The sequence below is a fragment of the Vulpes vulpes genome, chromosome 7, assembly GCF_048418805.1.
Source record: "Vulpes vulpes isolate BD-2025 chromosome 7, VulVul3, whole genome shotgun sequence".
NCBI lineage: Eukaryota > Metazoa > Chordata > Mammalia > Carnivora > Canidae > Vulpes > Vulpes vulpes.
In genome coordinates this window covers 30502644-30519583 of record NC_132786.1, presented here as the reverse complement: position 1 = coordinate 30519583, position 16940 = coordinate 30502644, and the positions used below count along the sequence as shown (strand labels likewise).

At 33.9% G+C, this 16940-nt stretch overlaps 1 protein-coding gene across 1 annotated transcript in view; it reads left to right on the top strand.

The window, feature by feature from the left end:
- The window catches only part of LOC112916315 (disintegrin and metalloproteinase domain-containing protein 5-like), a 135207-nt gene that overhangs the window by 67876 nt on the left and 50391 nt on the right, over nucleotides 1-16940 (top strand). The window contains exon 16 of the mRNA XM_072762691.1: nucleotides 7805-8000. Coding sequence (XP_072618792.1) covers nucleotides 7805-8000 — 196 coding nt within the window. The remainder of the gene's footprint in view (nucleotides 1-7804; nucleotides 8001-16940) is intronic.

Genomic DNA, 16940 nt, shown 5'->3' with positions numbered 1-16940 from the left:
TGGTGGAGAGCATCTGTGAAAAATCTAGAGCTAACACACTAATGACAAAAGTCTGAGTGTTTCCCCCTAAAATCAGAAACAAAGCAAGGATGTAGGCTCTCATCACTTCTATTAAAACATTGTACTAGAGATTCCAGAGAGTACAGTCAAGTAAGAAAATGAAATAAAGTCATCAAATTTGGAAGAGAAGTGCAACTAATTCTCCTTGTTTGCAGATGAAATGACCTCGTATGTAAATAATCCTAAAGAATCTACCAAAAACACCTTTTAAATAAATGAGTTAGTCAAAGTCACAGGATACACAACTATACAAAAATGAACTGTATTTCTATAATAATAGAAGTGAATAATCTGAAAATTAAATTAGGAAAACAATTTCATTCACAATGGCATAGAAAAGTACTTAGGAACACATTTAATAAAAGTAATGTAAAACATATACATAACAAAACATTGCTGAGAAAAATTAAAAATCTAAATACATAGTAAAATGTTCCATGTGAATGGAATGAAAGACAGTATTGTTAAGACAACAATTTTCCTCTTTGTCAGAGGTCCCCTGGTACTATCCCCAGGTTTAATGAATCAGTAGGACTCAGAGAATTCAGCATATAGCATACGTATCACTATGCATTATTACAACAAAAGGATACAAAGCAAAGCCAGCAAAGGATATCTTTCCAGTTATTTGTGTCCTCATGAATTTTTCATCAGTGTTTTATATTTTTCAGGATCCAGATCTTTTACTTCCTTGATTAATTTTATTCCTAAGAATTTTACTCTTTTTGCTTCATGTTGTAAGTGGGATTTTTTTCCCTTAATTATTTTGTAGATAGCACATTCTTAGTATGAAAAAACTGATTTTTATATTTTTATTTTGTATCTTGGGACTTTACTGAATTCATTTTTTTTTTTTTTTTGTAAAGTCTTTATAGAGTTTCCTTTATATAGGATAATCTCATCTGCAGAGACAACTTGAATTCTCTTCCAATTTGGATGCCTTTTTTTTTTTTTTCTCTTGCCTAATTCCTGTGACTTGGACTTTCAGTACTAATCTAAATAAGAGTTATGAGAGAGGGCAGCCCGGGTGGCTCAGTGGTTTAGCGCTGCCTTCAGCCCAGGGCCTGATCCTGGAGACTTGAGATCAAGTCCCACGTCAAACTCCCTGCAAGGAGCCTGCTTCTCCCTCAGCCTGTGTCTCTGTCTCTGTCTCTCTCTCTGTGTCTCTCATGAATAAATAAATTTTAAAAAAATCTTAAAAAAAAAAGATGAGAGGGGGCAGTTTTGTCTTACTAGCCAAGGGCTTGTTATGTATGGCTCTTATTATGTTGAAGTACATTCCTTCTATACCTAGTTGTTGATAATTTTTATAATGAAACTATGTTGAATTCTGTCAAATGCTTTTTTTATATCTAGTGAGATGATCATATTATTTTTTATTTAAATTCAATTAGCCAACATATAGTTCATCACATTTTTATCTTTGCTTTTTTAATGTGATATATCACATTTATTGAATGGTATATGTTCAAACATCCTGGAATCTTAGTCATAAATCTCAATTGGTCATGATGTATGATACTTTTTAATGTGCTATTGAAATCAGTTTGCTAGTATTTTATTGAGAATTATTATATTTACGTTCATCAGGTTAAAATTATACTGGCATTTAGTTTTCTTTTCATATAGTATATTTGTCTGACTTTGGTATTAGGATAATTCTGGCTTCATAAGATGAGTTTGGAAGTTTTTTTCCTATTCAATTTTTTGGCAGAGATGGAAAAGGATTAACATTTAGTATTCCTTAAATGTTTAGAAGAATTCATCTGTGAAGCCATCTGATCCTGGGCTTTTCTATGTTGGGAAATTTTTAACTGATAACTGATTTGATCTCTTTACTCATTATTGATTTGTTCAGATTTTTCTATTTTTTTCATGATTCAATCTTGGTAAATGATTTCTAGGAATTTATCTCTTTCTTCTAAATTATATGATTTGTTATGTAGTATATATATAATTGTAGTCTCTCTTGTGTTCTTTTGAATTTCTGTGATATTTGTTGTAGTGTCACCTCTTTCATTTATAATTTCTATGAATCTTCTCTTTTTTTCTTAGTTTAGCAAAAGGTTTATCAATTTTGTCTTTACAAAAACCAGCTTGCAGTTTCCCTGATGTGTTCTATTGTTTCTCTCATCTCTATTTTATTTATTTTTGTTTTAAATTTTATTTGTTTTTTTTTTTCTGGTAACTTTGAACTTAGTTTGCTCTGTTTCTAGTTCCTTGACGTGTTAAGTTGTTTAATTAAGATTTTCCTTCTTTTTATTGTTGATGTTTGTCACTGTGAACATTTTTTTTTCAGAATTGCATTTAATGCATTCCTTAGTTTTTGAATTGTTATATTTCAATTTTTCATGTCTTGAAATTTTTTTGATTCCGTTTGATTTCTACTTCAATACATTATTTGTTTGGGAGTAGGTTGTTTAATTTCCACATATTTGTGATTTTTTTCTGCAATTATTTCTAGTTAACATCATTGTGATTAGAAAAGAAATCTTGGCATAATTTCAGTCTTCTTAAATTTGTTAGGGCTTTTTCTTTTGGCCTAACCTATGATCTACCCTGGAGAATGTTCCTTGTGCACTTGAGGAAAATTTGTATTCTGCTGCTGTTGGATGGAACATTCTGCATTTTTTGTTACGTCCATTAGGTCTATAGTGTTGTTCAAGCCCACTAATCCGGTACAGATTTTACTTTTTGGATGATCTAGCCAATACCGAAAGTAGAGTGATGAAATTGCCTACTCTTTTTAGTTCTGTCAATATTTGTATATTTAGGTGTTCTGATGCTGGGTGCATGTATATTTGCAGTTGTTATATCCTCTTAATGAACTGACTTCTTTATCATTATATAATAAGTCTCTTGTGACTGTTTTTGACTTGAAGTCTATTTTATAATGACATAAATTTAGCCCTCCCTGCTATATATGGTTGCTATTTGCATGGACTATGTTTTCTATCCCTTCACTTTCAGTTTATGTGTGTCCTAGAGATTTAACTGGATCTCTTAGGTAGCATATAGTTTGATCTTGTTTTAATTAATCTGCTTACTATGTATCTTTTTATTATGATTTATTTACTTTAAATTTAAGGGAGGATTTGCTATTGCCATAGTATTGTTTTTTGGTAGTTTTTTTATAAAGATTTTATTTATTCATGAGAGAGAGAGAGAGAGAGAGAGAGAGAGGCAGAGATACAGGCAGAAGGAGAAGCAGGCTCCACGCAGGGAGCCGGACGGACGTGGGACTAGATCCAGGGTCTCCAGGATCACGCCCTGGGCTGAAGGTGGCGCTAAACTGCTGAGCCACCAGGGCTGCCCTTTTGTAGTTCTTTAATCCTATTTTTCCTTTTTTTAGTGTCTTACTTTGTGATTTGATTATTTTTATGTGGTAGTATGCTTTGATTAATTTCTCTTTATATTTTGTATATTCACTATAGATATTTATGTGTGTATCTGTAGGTGATTACCACAAGCCTCACACAAGACATAATTTATAATTATAACATTCTATTTTAAGGTGATGACAACTAATTTTGATCTCATACAAAAACTCTTCCCCCCATTTTATGCTATTGATTTAATATATTATATCCTTTTATAGTTTGTATCCATGAACAAATTATTATAGCTCTAATTATTTTTAATACTTCTGTCTTTTAATTTTTATACTAGAGTTAAAACTTTATGCATCAACTATTAGAGTAGTGGGAGTATTCTGAATTTAACTATAACTTACTTTCACCAGTGATTTTAATACTTCTATATGTTTTCATATTGCTAATTAGAATTTTTTCATTTCTACTTGAAGACCTCTCTTTAGTAGTTTTTGTAAGACACATGAACTCCCTTAGATTTGTTTATCTGGAAAAGTCATCTCTTTTTCATTACTGAAGGATAGCTTTGTTGGATATAGTATTATTTTCTATTTTTAAAGATTTATTTCTAATTTATTTTAGAGAGAGAGAGAGAGAGAGAGTGTGTGTGTGGTGGGGGAGGGTCAGCAGGAGAGGGAGAAAGAGAGAATCTCTAGGAGACTCCTCAATGAGCTCAGAGCCTGACACACGTATTGATGTCATGATCTTGAGATCATGACCTGAGCTGAAATCAAGAGTTGGACGCTTAACTGATAGAGCCATGCATGCATCCCTGGATATACTATTCTTGGTTAGTATTTTTTTTCCAGCACATTGAAAATATTATCCCATTTTCTCCTGCTCTGCAAGGTTTCTGTTGAGTAATCTACTTATAGTCTTATTGGCTTCCCTTGTATGTGATGAGTTGCTTTTCTCTTACACTTTCAAAATTCTGTGTGACTGAGTTTTGACAATTGATTTGTAATGTGTCTTTTGAAGACCTCCTTATGTTCAGTATACTTAGAATTCTTTTGGATTTATGTACATTTTCCTCTCTAGATTTGGGAAATTGTCATTATTTCTTTACATAAACTTTCTGCCCTTTCTCTTTTACTGCTTCCTTCTAGGACTCCTATAGCACATATGCTGTTTCTTTTTATGTGTTCTATAAATACCAGTTAGGGTTTAATCTTTTTCTTTTTTTGTTCTTATGACTGGAAAATTTTAAATGATTGCTCTTGAGTTCACTATTCTGTTTGATCAACTGTGCCCTAGAAGCTTTTTAATAAAATTTTTTAGTTCACTCGTATTCTTCAGATCCAGGATTTCTGTTTGGTTCTTTTTTAAAAAATAATTTTTCTTTGTGAAACTTCTCATTTTTTTTCATGTATCATTTCCCTTATTTTATTTGTCTTTCTGTGCTTTCTTATCTGAGCTTAAGGTGATTATTTAAATTTTTTGTTAGATTTGTTTGTTTCCTTTTCTTTCATTTGTCTTCCACAAGAGCTTTGTTTCATTCCTTTGGTGGCATCATGTTTCCTTGATTCTTTACATTTCTGGAAGCCTTGCATTGCTGCCTTCACATTTGAAGAAGTAGCCATCTCTTTCAGTGTTTAGTAATTGGCCTTGAGAGAGAAAGAAGCCAATCACCAGTCAGCTCAGCTAGAGTTTTGGGGGATCTCTCAGACCTTTTTTAGGAGTGTGCTTGTTCTACTCTTCTCCTAGGGTTGTTCCACACCTCCTAGGAAGTGAGAGATCAGGATTGTACACCGTCTTTCAATCCCAGAAAGCCAGTCTGGCTATGGAGAGCCTCTCATAAATTTTCCCTAGGTCAGTGCCCTAAAGTGTTCAAAGTTGTGCAATTCAGCAGAGTCAAGCCAGGGGCTGATATCCATGTGTTGGCTGCAGGATTGCGCCCACTTATTGGAGGGTCTATAAGCCAGTTAATTGGATATGTGGCTGGTTCACACACTGATTGTTGTGAACTCCCATCTCTTTCCCCTATTCCTAGGTGTTCCCAGACTATTTAAGTATGCCAAGTACCTCAATGTTCTGAGTGGAGTGAGACAAAAGTAGTCTCATGGGCAGTGTTTTGTAGTGCTCGGAAAACCATGTTCTCATTACTTTAATTTTTCTGTCAGAGAAATCACCAGCCAGTTCTCTTAGCATTGAACTGTGCCACCTTTTGGGAGGGGTGATATGGGTAAAGTGAAAATGTTCTTCTTACCATCTTCCAATACATCTACTCTCAGACTTTTTGCTTCACCTGGGACTTGAACCTTTCAGTCAGATTATCTCATTCATGGTAGTTGTTTAAAATAGGCATTTCTATGTATATGCAGCCATGAATCTCCTATTCTGACATTTGCTGATGTATACTCCTCTTTTTTTTTCATTAGTAGGCACGATTTAGTCATAATTATTCATATTAAGTATAACTTTTAAAAAATTAACTAACCTACTGAACACAAGCAATATAGCAGATTACCAAATTCTCCATCATTGTTGCACCAAAAAGTAATAACTTAAACCAGATTCATATATCAACAGAGATGTGTGTATATCTGCTGTTAAAACTGGAGTAGTAGTTGTGATTCTCATTAGTCCTTGGGCCTAATTATCGATGTGGTATATAGCTCAAACTATGAGTTTTCTTATATACACAGTACTCTATGATGCAGTCAAGACTGGTGTGTTGGTCAGAGGCAATAAATTAACCATCCGCTCCTCATTTAGTTGAGTAAAGGGACATAGTCCTGACAATGAATTGCACATTACATGTACAGACTGACAGTCTTGACTAGAATAAAAATAAATTGAAAAGAAAATTTAAAAAACATAAGAAGATTTTAGGAGAAAACATTCTTAATATTTAGGAGGAAAATGGAGTCATCCATTTTTAGGGCCATTTTGGAATTAAGGAGCAAAGAAAAGAAACATGAATACCTTTTTATATGAGCCAGGAGGATGATAAAACTTGGTTCCAAGAGCATTTGAGGAAAGAGATTTTAGGAACTGGGTATTTATACATATTGAAAAAGAAGTTTGGTGAAAGAATTCAATCTGGAAAGGTTACACATTCTATGATTCCAAATACATTCTGGAAAAGGACTGTAAAAACTGGTTGCCAGGAACCGAAGGGGAGATGCATAGGCAGAGCATGAAGGATTTTTAGGGCAGCAAAAATACTCAGTATGATACCATAACAAAAGATACATGTCATTATACATATGTTTAAGCCCATAAAATATATAACAATGAGAAAGAAATTTCATGTAAACTATGGACTTTGACTGATTATGATCAGTGTTATGTAAGTTCATTGATTGTAACAAATGTACCACTCCAGGCAGAAATGTTGATAAGAGGAGGCTTTGTATGTGTGGGGCAGGAGTTATATGGGAAATCTCTGTACTTACTTACTTACTCCTCATATTTTCTGTGACCCTCAAACTGCTATAAAAAATCAAAACAATAGAAGAAATTAGAATAAATGTAATATTGCCATTTATATATATTTATAAAATGAAGCATATTTCAAAGAAACTGGTATTAATATTTTTTTCTATTATGCTTATACGTATTTTCCTTTAGAAATAATTTTGATCATTTATTTTTATTTGAATGCTAACTACATAAGCTTGGGTGACTCAAGCATTGTTTTGTCTTCCCACACATCACTTGAAGAATTTGTGTCAGAATTGCTATATATAGCAAATATTTGTGACAACATGGGAAAAAGTATGTAGAAAACCTATTTTGGGAATTGATAAATGTTATAGAAGCTAGGCCTCTAGGATCTTTGAAAGCTAGAACAAATTTGACATAGTTTGTATGGGATACTGATGATAGCCATGAGAATTGGAGCTTAGGTTGAAGAAAGGGTTTGTAGCGATATTTGGAAGTTTGTGGCAAAGACACATACAGAAAGGGAATACTGTATGAAATCTACAAACTTTTTTCTAAATGCTTGTGACCCATATGTATTATTTTGTAAATGGTTGCTGATTTCTGCTTGAAGGGACAGCATATGGAGAAACCAAAGGCTGCCATGTAAGCATAGCCATAATGGATCTAAAGTAATTTTTAAGTAGTTTTTATATTAATTACTTATTAATTTTTATATTAATTGCTTTTGTCCTTTTTATAATTATGGCAGTCTACTTATCTTTGAATTTCCCAATTCTCTCACAAGTGTTACCGGCTCCTTTTTCTACAGTAAATTTAATTATTTAAATTTCCACGCAATGCTTAAGTAGTTAACAAGATCATTTGTTTTCTCCTTGCTCTTAGCAACTTAGAAAAAAGATAAATGAAAAATTAAAGCCTGAAGGAAAAGGAAACTGAGTATCACTGATGCATAATCTTTTCTTATGTTCCTCTTTCCCTGCTAGCTAAGACCAGGTGGTATACCGTGCAGGAAATCTTTGGATGAATGTGATTTCACTGAATACTGCAATGGGGTTTCCTCACACTGTGTGCCTGACACTTATGCACGCAACGGACAAAGTTGTGAATCCGGTGATGCCTTTTGTTATGAGGGACGATGTCGGACAGCTAACAAACAGTGTAAAAAATTGATTGGTGGAGGTAATGATCAAAACTTTCTTTTTTGTTCCTAAATTCTGATTATTCTAAGCTTCATTATTCACTTGTATAGGACAAAAATATAAATATAATTTGTTAATGAGTGAAATCTTGCCTAGTGTGTCTTAGTGTTAAAGGAAATAAAATTTTCTTGATTCTGAAAAGCAAAAAACTCCTTAATTTACGTGGAATTCTTGTTTGCAAAAGAAGAAAACTCAAGTGGAAATGCAGCTTCTCAGAATATTATATAGAATTGGTGGTGGTGATGTTTAATTTAGGCTTAAATGAAACATGGGGTTTGACTAGAACAAAGCAGGACTAATAACTAATTGGGTGGATTTCAAGTGTTGGTGTGTGCTCAAACGGGCTTGCTCCTGAGTGAGTGTTTCAGTTTATGTCCTGTCTAGTTCAGTTTAATAGCTTCCTATAAATGTATAGATCATTAGCTTCATTGAAATATACAATTTCCTGAATATATATAGTTCATATTATTTGAGAGAGTAAAGTGTTTTATTTCAGTCCTCCATTTAGGCCTTCCTTAGACAGGTCATAGGTATTGTGTACCTATGTAAGTATTATGTAGATCTATATGAATGACAGGAATTTAAGGAGGAGATGAAGTTTTGGTGATAATTATGATTTTGTTCTGCTTTTCTATCAGAATCATAGTTGTGCTGTCTGGCAAGACAATGGTGACATTAGACTAGTACATAAAACATAATTGAGATATAAACAAATGGCCAGTAAAATAAGTAGAAACAGATCCATGATTCAATGTTTCCCTAAGTAAAATTAGGAAATTAAATTTCAGTGCTAGTCAGATAAACTTAGATCCACATAGTGGGATGTCAACTAGGTATACCTCAAGTTATTTATCTTGTTTACTGTTTCTTTAGTAATTTGAGTGATTTAAAGCTCTCTGTGAGAGCTTCAGGTGTTTAAGTACAATAGTCTTCTCCCAAAGTATTAAAAATTTCTTGGAGGCAAGTATAACATTTGAAGCATCTTGATTTTGAAGTAATATCTCTTCAGTCCTATTAACTATTTATGTTAATGCATCTAGGATATGATAAGTCAGGGCCTGATTAACAGTTAGCTTTTGTATTTATTTTTGAAAAACAATCACATTTTGTGAGCATTTTTTTAGGGGGAAAAGGAAATTGATAATTTTGGAGTTGAAAAATTTTTCTCAACCATAACTGTATTTCAATCTAAATTAACTAAAATTCTTTAACTAGGTCATCTGTGATCTATCATGGACACTGGTGAACCAGAATGGTCTTGTGTTCTGAAGAAGGCATTAGCTTTCCAAGATAAGAATAACATATGATTTATAGGCAACAGCCAATAAAAATCTTTTTGCACATAGCTCACACAAATCAGTATTTGCCACTAAATTATTAGTTTCTGGCCAAAATATGCTTATGGGGTAAAATGTATGTCCTTTTCTAAGTTCCTTAGCACATTTTCTTTTTGTACAAGTCTAGCTCCTACAGCATACTCTTCAGTGTTATTTCTGCACATCCAGAAACTTAGTATTTAGGTATAATATAAAATGATGTTAAAGTTTTAGCATCATTTAGTTTGTGGTGATGTTTATCTTCTAAAAGGGAAGAAATCTCATTAGTTGTAAAGTCACATACATTATTAGGGGTATTTGTCACAAAATTAGGTTGTGTAACACCTGAACTCAAAAAGAAGTCGCTGGAAATTATTAAGAACAGCAAACAAGATAAAAGAATGAGAAATAGTGACTAAGGGACTTATAGAAGTCCCACCAATGGGACTAATATATGCATTATGAGAGTTCCAGAAAAAGAATCGAGAAGGAAAAGATCAGGAAGCATTCCTTTTGCTTGACCTAGTCTGTTATTGAACCTCTCTAGTACATTTTTCAGTTGCTAGTGTAGTGTATTGTCAGCTTCATGATTTCAGTGTGGTACTTGGGGATCTAGATGAATGGATCAAGTCTTTGCCTCCCAAGGGGGAAGCTAACAGCTGGGATCATTTATCCATTCATTTGGTGGTTAATAGAGGGAGTACCATTCATTGGTAACTACTAGCTCAAGCTGCTACACCTGTTGTCCCTGGGCATCTAGACAGTTCAGACCAAACAGAGCTCCCACAACTGGAAGACGGATTTCAGATCTTTGGGCAGCTCCCTTGAAAATGTATGCATGTTCGACCTCCAAGCAGATCCTTCTCTGCAGGGTGAAACAGAGAGCTAGATGGTCTCTTCCTGCTTGTAAGGTACTGCATTGTAGTAAGGTCTCTGACAACAGGGTGTCTTGAATCTCCCTACTGGCATTGGCAAGTCTGGTTTTGCATTCTCCCAGAGTAAAAGAGCCTTTCATTTAATTTAGGGTTCATCACAAAGAAAATTAATCCATGAGTTGAAGCTGAATTGGTGAATTTGTGAATGGAAAGGAGAGTCCAGGGCTTCCTACACTGGCATGTTGCTGGTGTCTTTTTTCCTCTGGAATATCTTTTCCCTCTAACATGATCAGGGTATAATTGACATATAATGTTGTGTAAGTTTAAGGCATGCAACATGTTGATCTGATAACATTTATATATTGCAAAATGATTAGCACATAGCATTGTTTAACACCTCCATCCTGTCATATAATTACCATTTGTTTTTGTGGTGAGAATTTTGAAGGTTTACTCTCTCGGCACCTTTCAAGTATGTAATACAGTATTTATAAGCTATAATCAACATGTAGTACATTTGATCTCTAGAATTATTAATATTATAACTCGAAGTTTATACCCTGGACTAATATTTACCTCTTTCCACTACCCAAAGCCCCTGATAACCACCAAAATGCTCCCTGTTTCTCTGTTTGGCTTTTTTAGATTCCACATATAAGTGGTAACATATAGGATTTATTTTTCTCTGATCTATTTAATTTAGCATAATACCATTAAGGTTTATCCAGATTGTCTCAAATGGCAGGAATTCCTGCTTTTCATGGTTGAATAATATAGATATATCACATTTTCTTTTACATTCATTCCTTCATTCCTATACAGGTTGTATATATATATGTTGGCTATTGTGAATAAGGCTGCAATGCACATAGGAGTGCACATACCTTTTTTGAGATCCTGATTTCAAGTCCTTTGGATAGATACCCAGAAGTGGAATTGCTGGATCATATGATAGTTCTATTTTTAAGATTTTTAAAATTTTTATTTTTTAATTTTTATTTTTTTATGTTTTTAAGATTTTGAGGAACTTCCATACTGTTTTCAATAGTGACTGTTCCAATTTACGTTCCCATCAACAGTACACAAGTATTCCTTTTTTTCCTGAATCCTTGACATTTGTTATTATTGCCTTTTCTGTAATAGCAAACATAACAAGTGTAAGGTGATACCTCATCGTGGTTTTGATTGGCAATTTCTTGATGATCAGCGATGTTGATCACCTTTCCATGTACCTGTTGATTATTTGTGTGTCTTCTTTGCAAAATGTCTATTCAGGTCCTTTGCCAATTTTCTAATACATTTATTTTATTTTTTTCCTACTGAGTTGTATGAGTTCTTTATATGTTTTGGATAATAGTGCTTTATCAGATATATGATTTGTAAATATTTCCTTTCCTTTTTTAGGTTATCTTTTCACTTTATTGTTTCTTTTGCTATGAAGCAGCTTTGTAAAAGGTTTGATGTAGTTTAACATATATATTTTTGCTTTTGTTGCTTATGCTTTTGGTTTCATATCCAGGAAATCCCTGTCAAGGCCAATGTTAAGGAGTTCTTTCCTTGCATTTCCTTCTGGGAGTTTTATTGTTTTAGGTCTTATGTTTCAGTCTCCAATCTATTTTGAGTTCATTTTTATGAGTGGTGTAAAGTAGATGTTTAAATTCATTCTTCTCCATGTGGTTATACAGTTTTCTCAGCACTGTTTATTGAAGAAACTTTCTTTTCTCCATTGAGCTTCTTGGTACTCTTGTCATATATTAGTGGGCTGTATCTGTATGGTTTATTTCTGGGCTCTTGATTCTGTTCCATTGGTCTCTCCATTTTTATGCCAATGCTATTACTGTTTTTTTTTTTTTATCATTGCAGCTTTGTAGTATAGTTTGAAATCTAGGAAATATATTGCTTCTAGTTTTTTACTTTCTTGGGATTACTTTGGCTATTTGGGCTCTTTAGCATTCCATAAGTTTTTCTACATTATGATTCCACTTTTGTTTAGGACTTTTCTTGATTTTTTCTTTTGATTACTTCTTTGAACCATTGGTTATTCAGGAGTATACTGTTTAATCTGCACATATTTTTAAAATTTTCCAGTTTTACTTTCTGTTATTGATTTCTGGTTTTCTACCATTGTGGTCAGAAAAGACTATCAGTCTTCTCAAATTTTCTAAGGTTTGTTTTGTGACCTAACATGTGCTCTGTATTAGATAATGTGCCATGTGCATTTGAGAAGAATGTGAATTCTAATGTGGTTGAATAGAATATTCTGGATATGTCTGTTAGTTCCCTTTGGTCTCATGTATGATTCAAGTTCAACATTTCCTTGTTGATTTTCTGTCTGGATAATCTATCAATCATTGATAGTGGTGTATAGATTTCCCCTACTATTACTGTATTGTCATCTATTTCTCCCTTCAGAGGTATTAGTATTTCCTTAATATATTTAGGTGCTCTGTTGTGGGGTGCATATATATTTAATTGTTATATCTCTTTAATAAATTGACCTCCTTATAATTACATCACTATCTTTGTCTCTTGTTACTGTTTTATGACTTAAAGTCTATTAATAGATATAGCTATCCTGGCTCTCATTTGATTACCCCTTTCATGAAATATATTTTGTTACCCTTCATTTTGAGCCTCTATATGACTTTAAAGCTCAAGTGAGTCTCTTGTAAGCAGTGTAGTTGGGTCTTGTATTTTTGTCTGTTGAGCCACTCTATGCTTTTGATTTGAGAATTCAATACATTAATGTTTAGAGAATTGTTGATATATTCCAGTGATGTGTGGGGCCTGGAGTATTTACACATGGAAGCATTATGGAAGTACTTCATCTTTCTCCTCTCTCTGTCTATAGATATTTAGATATTAAATATTTAATATCTACATTTTTAAAAGATTAAAATATGTTTTAAAAGATTTTACTTATTTTAGAGAGATAGAGTGGGGGTACAGGGAGAGGGGGAGAGAGAGAGAGAAAGAGAGAGAGAGAGAGAGAGAATATCTCAAGCAGATTCCCTGCTGAATGCAGAGCCTGACATGGGGCTCAATCCCAGAACCCTGAGATCATGATCTGAGCCAAAATCGAGTTGATGCTCAACTGGCTGAGTCACTCAGGTGCCCCATAGATGCCTCCTTTTAATTGTACTTGTCTTACTTCAACGTTGCAACCCCCTATGTGAATATATTTAGGAGTAGCTGCTTTTAATACTCTTGAATACTGGGCTTAGTGTCACTAAGTATCACCAAGTAACAGAACACTGGGTCTTCTCACCCATAAACAGAAACACAAATACCTGCCTACCTTCATTACAGTCCTGCATGGGAATAAAATGTGGTGGAAAGCACTGGGTTATAAAATTCAAAGGATTAATAACTAAGGCAAACAGTTACATAAAAATCGACAAAATAAACACTTTTCCCCTAGAGATTCTTACAGCCACCTAAACAAACAAAGAAACAAACAAAACAAAACAAAACAAACCCAGTTACTCACTTTTTCTTGGCCCTACGAGGTGAAAAATGCATTTTCTTGATGCCTCTACCTTATCAGAATCTCTGCAAAAAAACATTTCCATAGCAGGTCATTGAGGTCATTGCAGTTCCTGATGTGGCATTGTCTATCTTAGAACATGCTCCCACTGGCTTCTGGAAACAATAGAGTCGAGGTCATGTTCCAGAACGTCCCAAACTTAACTTCCAATCAATGTCTTTCGTGCTTATGGGTCTTGTGGTGTTATCAGTTCAAAGCCTACAGGATGGAGACAAGAGTAAGAAGGTTGTTGCCCAAGATGCCTAAATCTTTTGGGGCCACAGGAGAGTTAGGTTTTGGAATCATAGTGGACATAGTCTTGGGAAGAAAAGACAACTCAGGTCAGAGCAGTGGGCTTTGATAGTCAAGAAAACAATGCAGAAATACTTGCCATCCTAAGCCCCAAAGTTGAGCTGAAAAGGGCCACCAAAAGGATGTTGGGTTGTTCATAGTGGTGGGAGATCCCAGGAGCAATTTTGGAGATGACCTGCATTTTGCCTCTTTCACTTTTCCTCCAGTGTATGGAAGCAGATGGAGCAGGTTACTGACCTAGCTCCCCAGGGCACTCAAAGGAACTGAGGGCTGATTGAAGAGCTGTTCCAATGGCAGTATAGCAGTGTTACATGACAATGACCTATCCCTATCTAAAATATAATACTTTGTTTATCATGGATTTTTCTTGCCATTAATTTTGATTTTCAAAACCATTGTATTAGGAGGTTATTTGATTATTGAAGTTTTGCTCCTCTACCCTCTTAATTTTTGTACCATCTTGATCCTGGCCCTTGGATAGAATTTGGGAGAATTAAGAAGTTTAGGTTAGATTTAATCAAATTAAATCAGATCAAATCAGTAATTTGGGACAAAGGGAAGCTAATTACTTATTGAGTGAGTTCAAGAGTAGGCCTTTTCAAAAGACAATTGCTGATTATGGTGGATTCTGCTCACAAATCTATTTTAACTTGTTTTATAGCATCTTTTATATAAATGGATTGTGTCAAGACAGAAAACAAAGTTTATTGATCATGTCCTCCAGCTATGAAAATCTGTGAAATTGCTGAAGGGACCTCCTTTGCCAGTTCATAGTGGTGACAACAAAAGATCTCAGGTTTTTTTTTTTTAAGATTTTATTTATTTATTCATGAAAGACACACAGAGCGAGAGACAGAGACATAGGCAGAGGGAGAAGCTGGCTCCCTGGGATCATGCCCTGAGCCCAAGACAGATGCTCAACCACTGAGCCATGCAGACATCCCAAGATCTCAGGTTTTATTACATGTGATTAACATGATCAACACAATGCACCTCTAAGTCACCAAGTCATAGTGAAAGGGTAGCTATTATTACATTAAATTTTTTTAAGCTTTTAAAATTAGGCATAACTAAACATATAAAAGAGGTGAAGTAGATGAACACTGGTGTCCTTCTTGATTTTAAAATTCAGTAGTTCTTTTTTTAATTGAAGTATAAGTGACACACAATGTCACATTAGTTCCAGGCATACAACATAGTGATCCAACAACTCTATACATTTTGCTATGCTTACCTTAAGTGTAGCTACCATCTCTCACCATACAATGCTATTACAATATCAGATGTTTTTCCTATGCTGTACCTTTTATCCCCATGATTTATTCACTCCATAACTGGAAGCTTGTATCTCTCATATTCTTCAAGCCATTTTCCCATCTCCCCCTCACAACATCAGCAACAATCGGTTTGTTCTCTGTATTTATGTGTCTCTTCCTGCCTTTTGTTTGTTCATATGTTTTGTTTCTTAGATTCCATATATAAGTGAAATCATACGTTATTTGTCTTTCTCTGTCTGATTTATGTCACTTAGTATACTACCCTTTGGTGCATAAATGTTGTCAACAATGCCAAGATCTCATTATGTTTTATGTCTGAGTAATATTCCATTGTATATGTGTACCATACCTTCTTTAACCATTCATCTATTGATGGACACTTGGGTTCCTTCCATATTTTGGCTACTATAAATAATGCTGCAGTAAACATAGAGATGCATATACCTTTTCAAATTGTTTTTTTTTTTCTATTTGTTTTCTTTGAGTAAATACCCACTAGTGGAACTACTGGATCATATGACATTTCTATTTTTATTTTTTCAAGGAACCTCCATGCTGTTTTCCACAGGGGCTATACCAATTTACATTCCCACCAAAGGTGCATAAGGGTTCCTTTTTCTCTACATCCTTGCCAACACTTTATTGTCTTTTTTATTTTAGCCATTCTGAGGAGTATAAAGTGATGTCTCATTTTGCTTTTTATTTACCTTTCCCTGATGATTTTCTTTTCAGGTATCTGTTGGCCATCTGCATGTCTTCTTTAGAAAATGTCTATTTAGGTCCTCTGCTCACTTTTATTAATTGGATTTTTTTATGTTGAGTTATAGAAATTCTTTACAGAATTTTAATATTAACACCTTATTGGGTATATCATTTGCAAATACCTTCTCTTATTTAGTAGGTTCCTGTTTTGCTTTGGTGATGGTTTTCTTCATAATGCAAAAGCTTTTTATTTGGATGTGGTTCTAATAGTTTATTTTTGCTTTGTTTCCCTTGCCTAGAGGAGACATATCTAGAAAAATGTTGCTATGACCAATGTCAAAAAAATGACTGCCTGTGTTTTCTTATAGGAGTTTTATGGATTTGTACTTTATAGTTAGGTCTTTAAATGCATTTTGAGATTATTTTTGTGTATAGTGTGAAAAGGTTTTTTATTTTTATTTTCTTTTTCATTTTCATTTTTATTCTCTTTCATGTAGCTGCCCAGTTTTTCCAGTACTATTGAAGACACTGTCATTTCCCCAGTATATATTCTTGCCTCCTTTGTCCTAGAATAAATGACAACATAGGTGTCATTTCTGGTTTATTTCTGACCTCTCTATTATGTTCTATTGAGCTATTTTTGTTCCAGTACCATACTCTTTGGATTACTATCGTTTAGCTGCATATTTTGAAATCTGGGATTGTGATATATCCACTTTTCTTTTTCTTTCTCAACATTGCTTTGTCTATTTGAGGTCTTTCAGGGTTCCATAAAAATTTTAATATTATTTGTTATAGTGCTGTGAAAAAATCTGTTGTATTTTGATAGCGATTACATTGAATCTGTAGGTTGCTTTGGACAGTTTGAAGATTTTCCAATCCATGAGCATGGACTATATTTCCATTAATTTG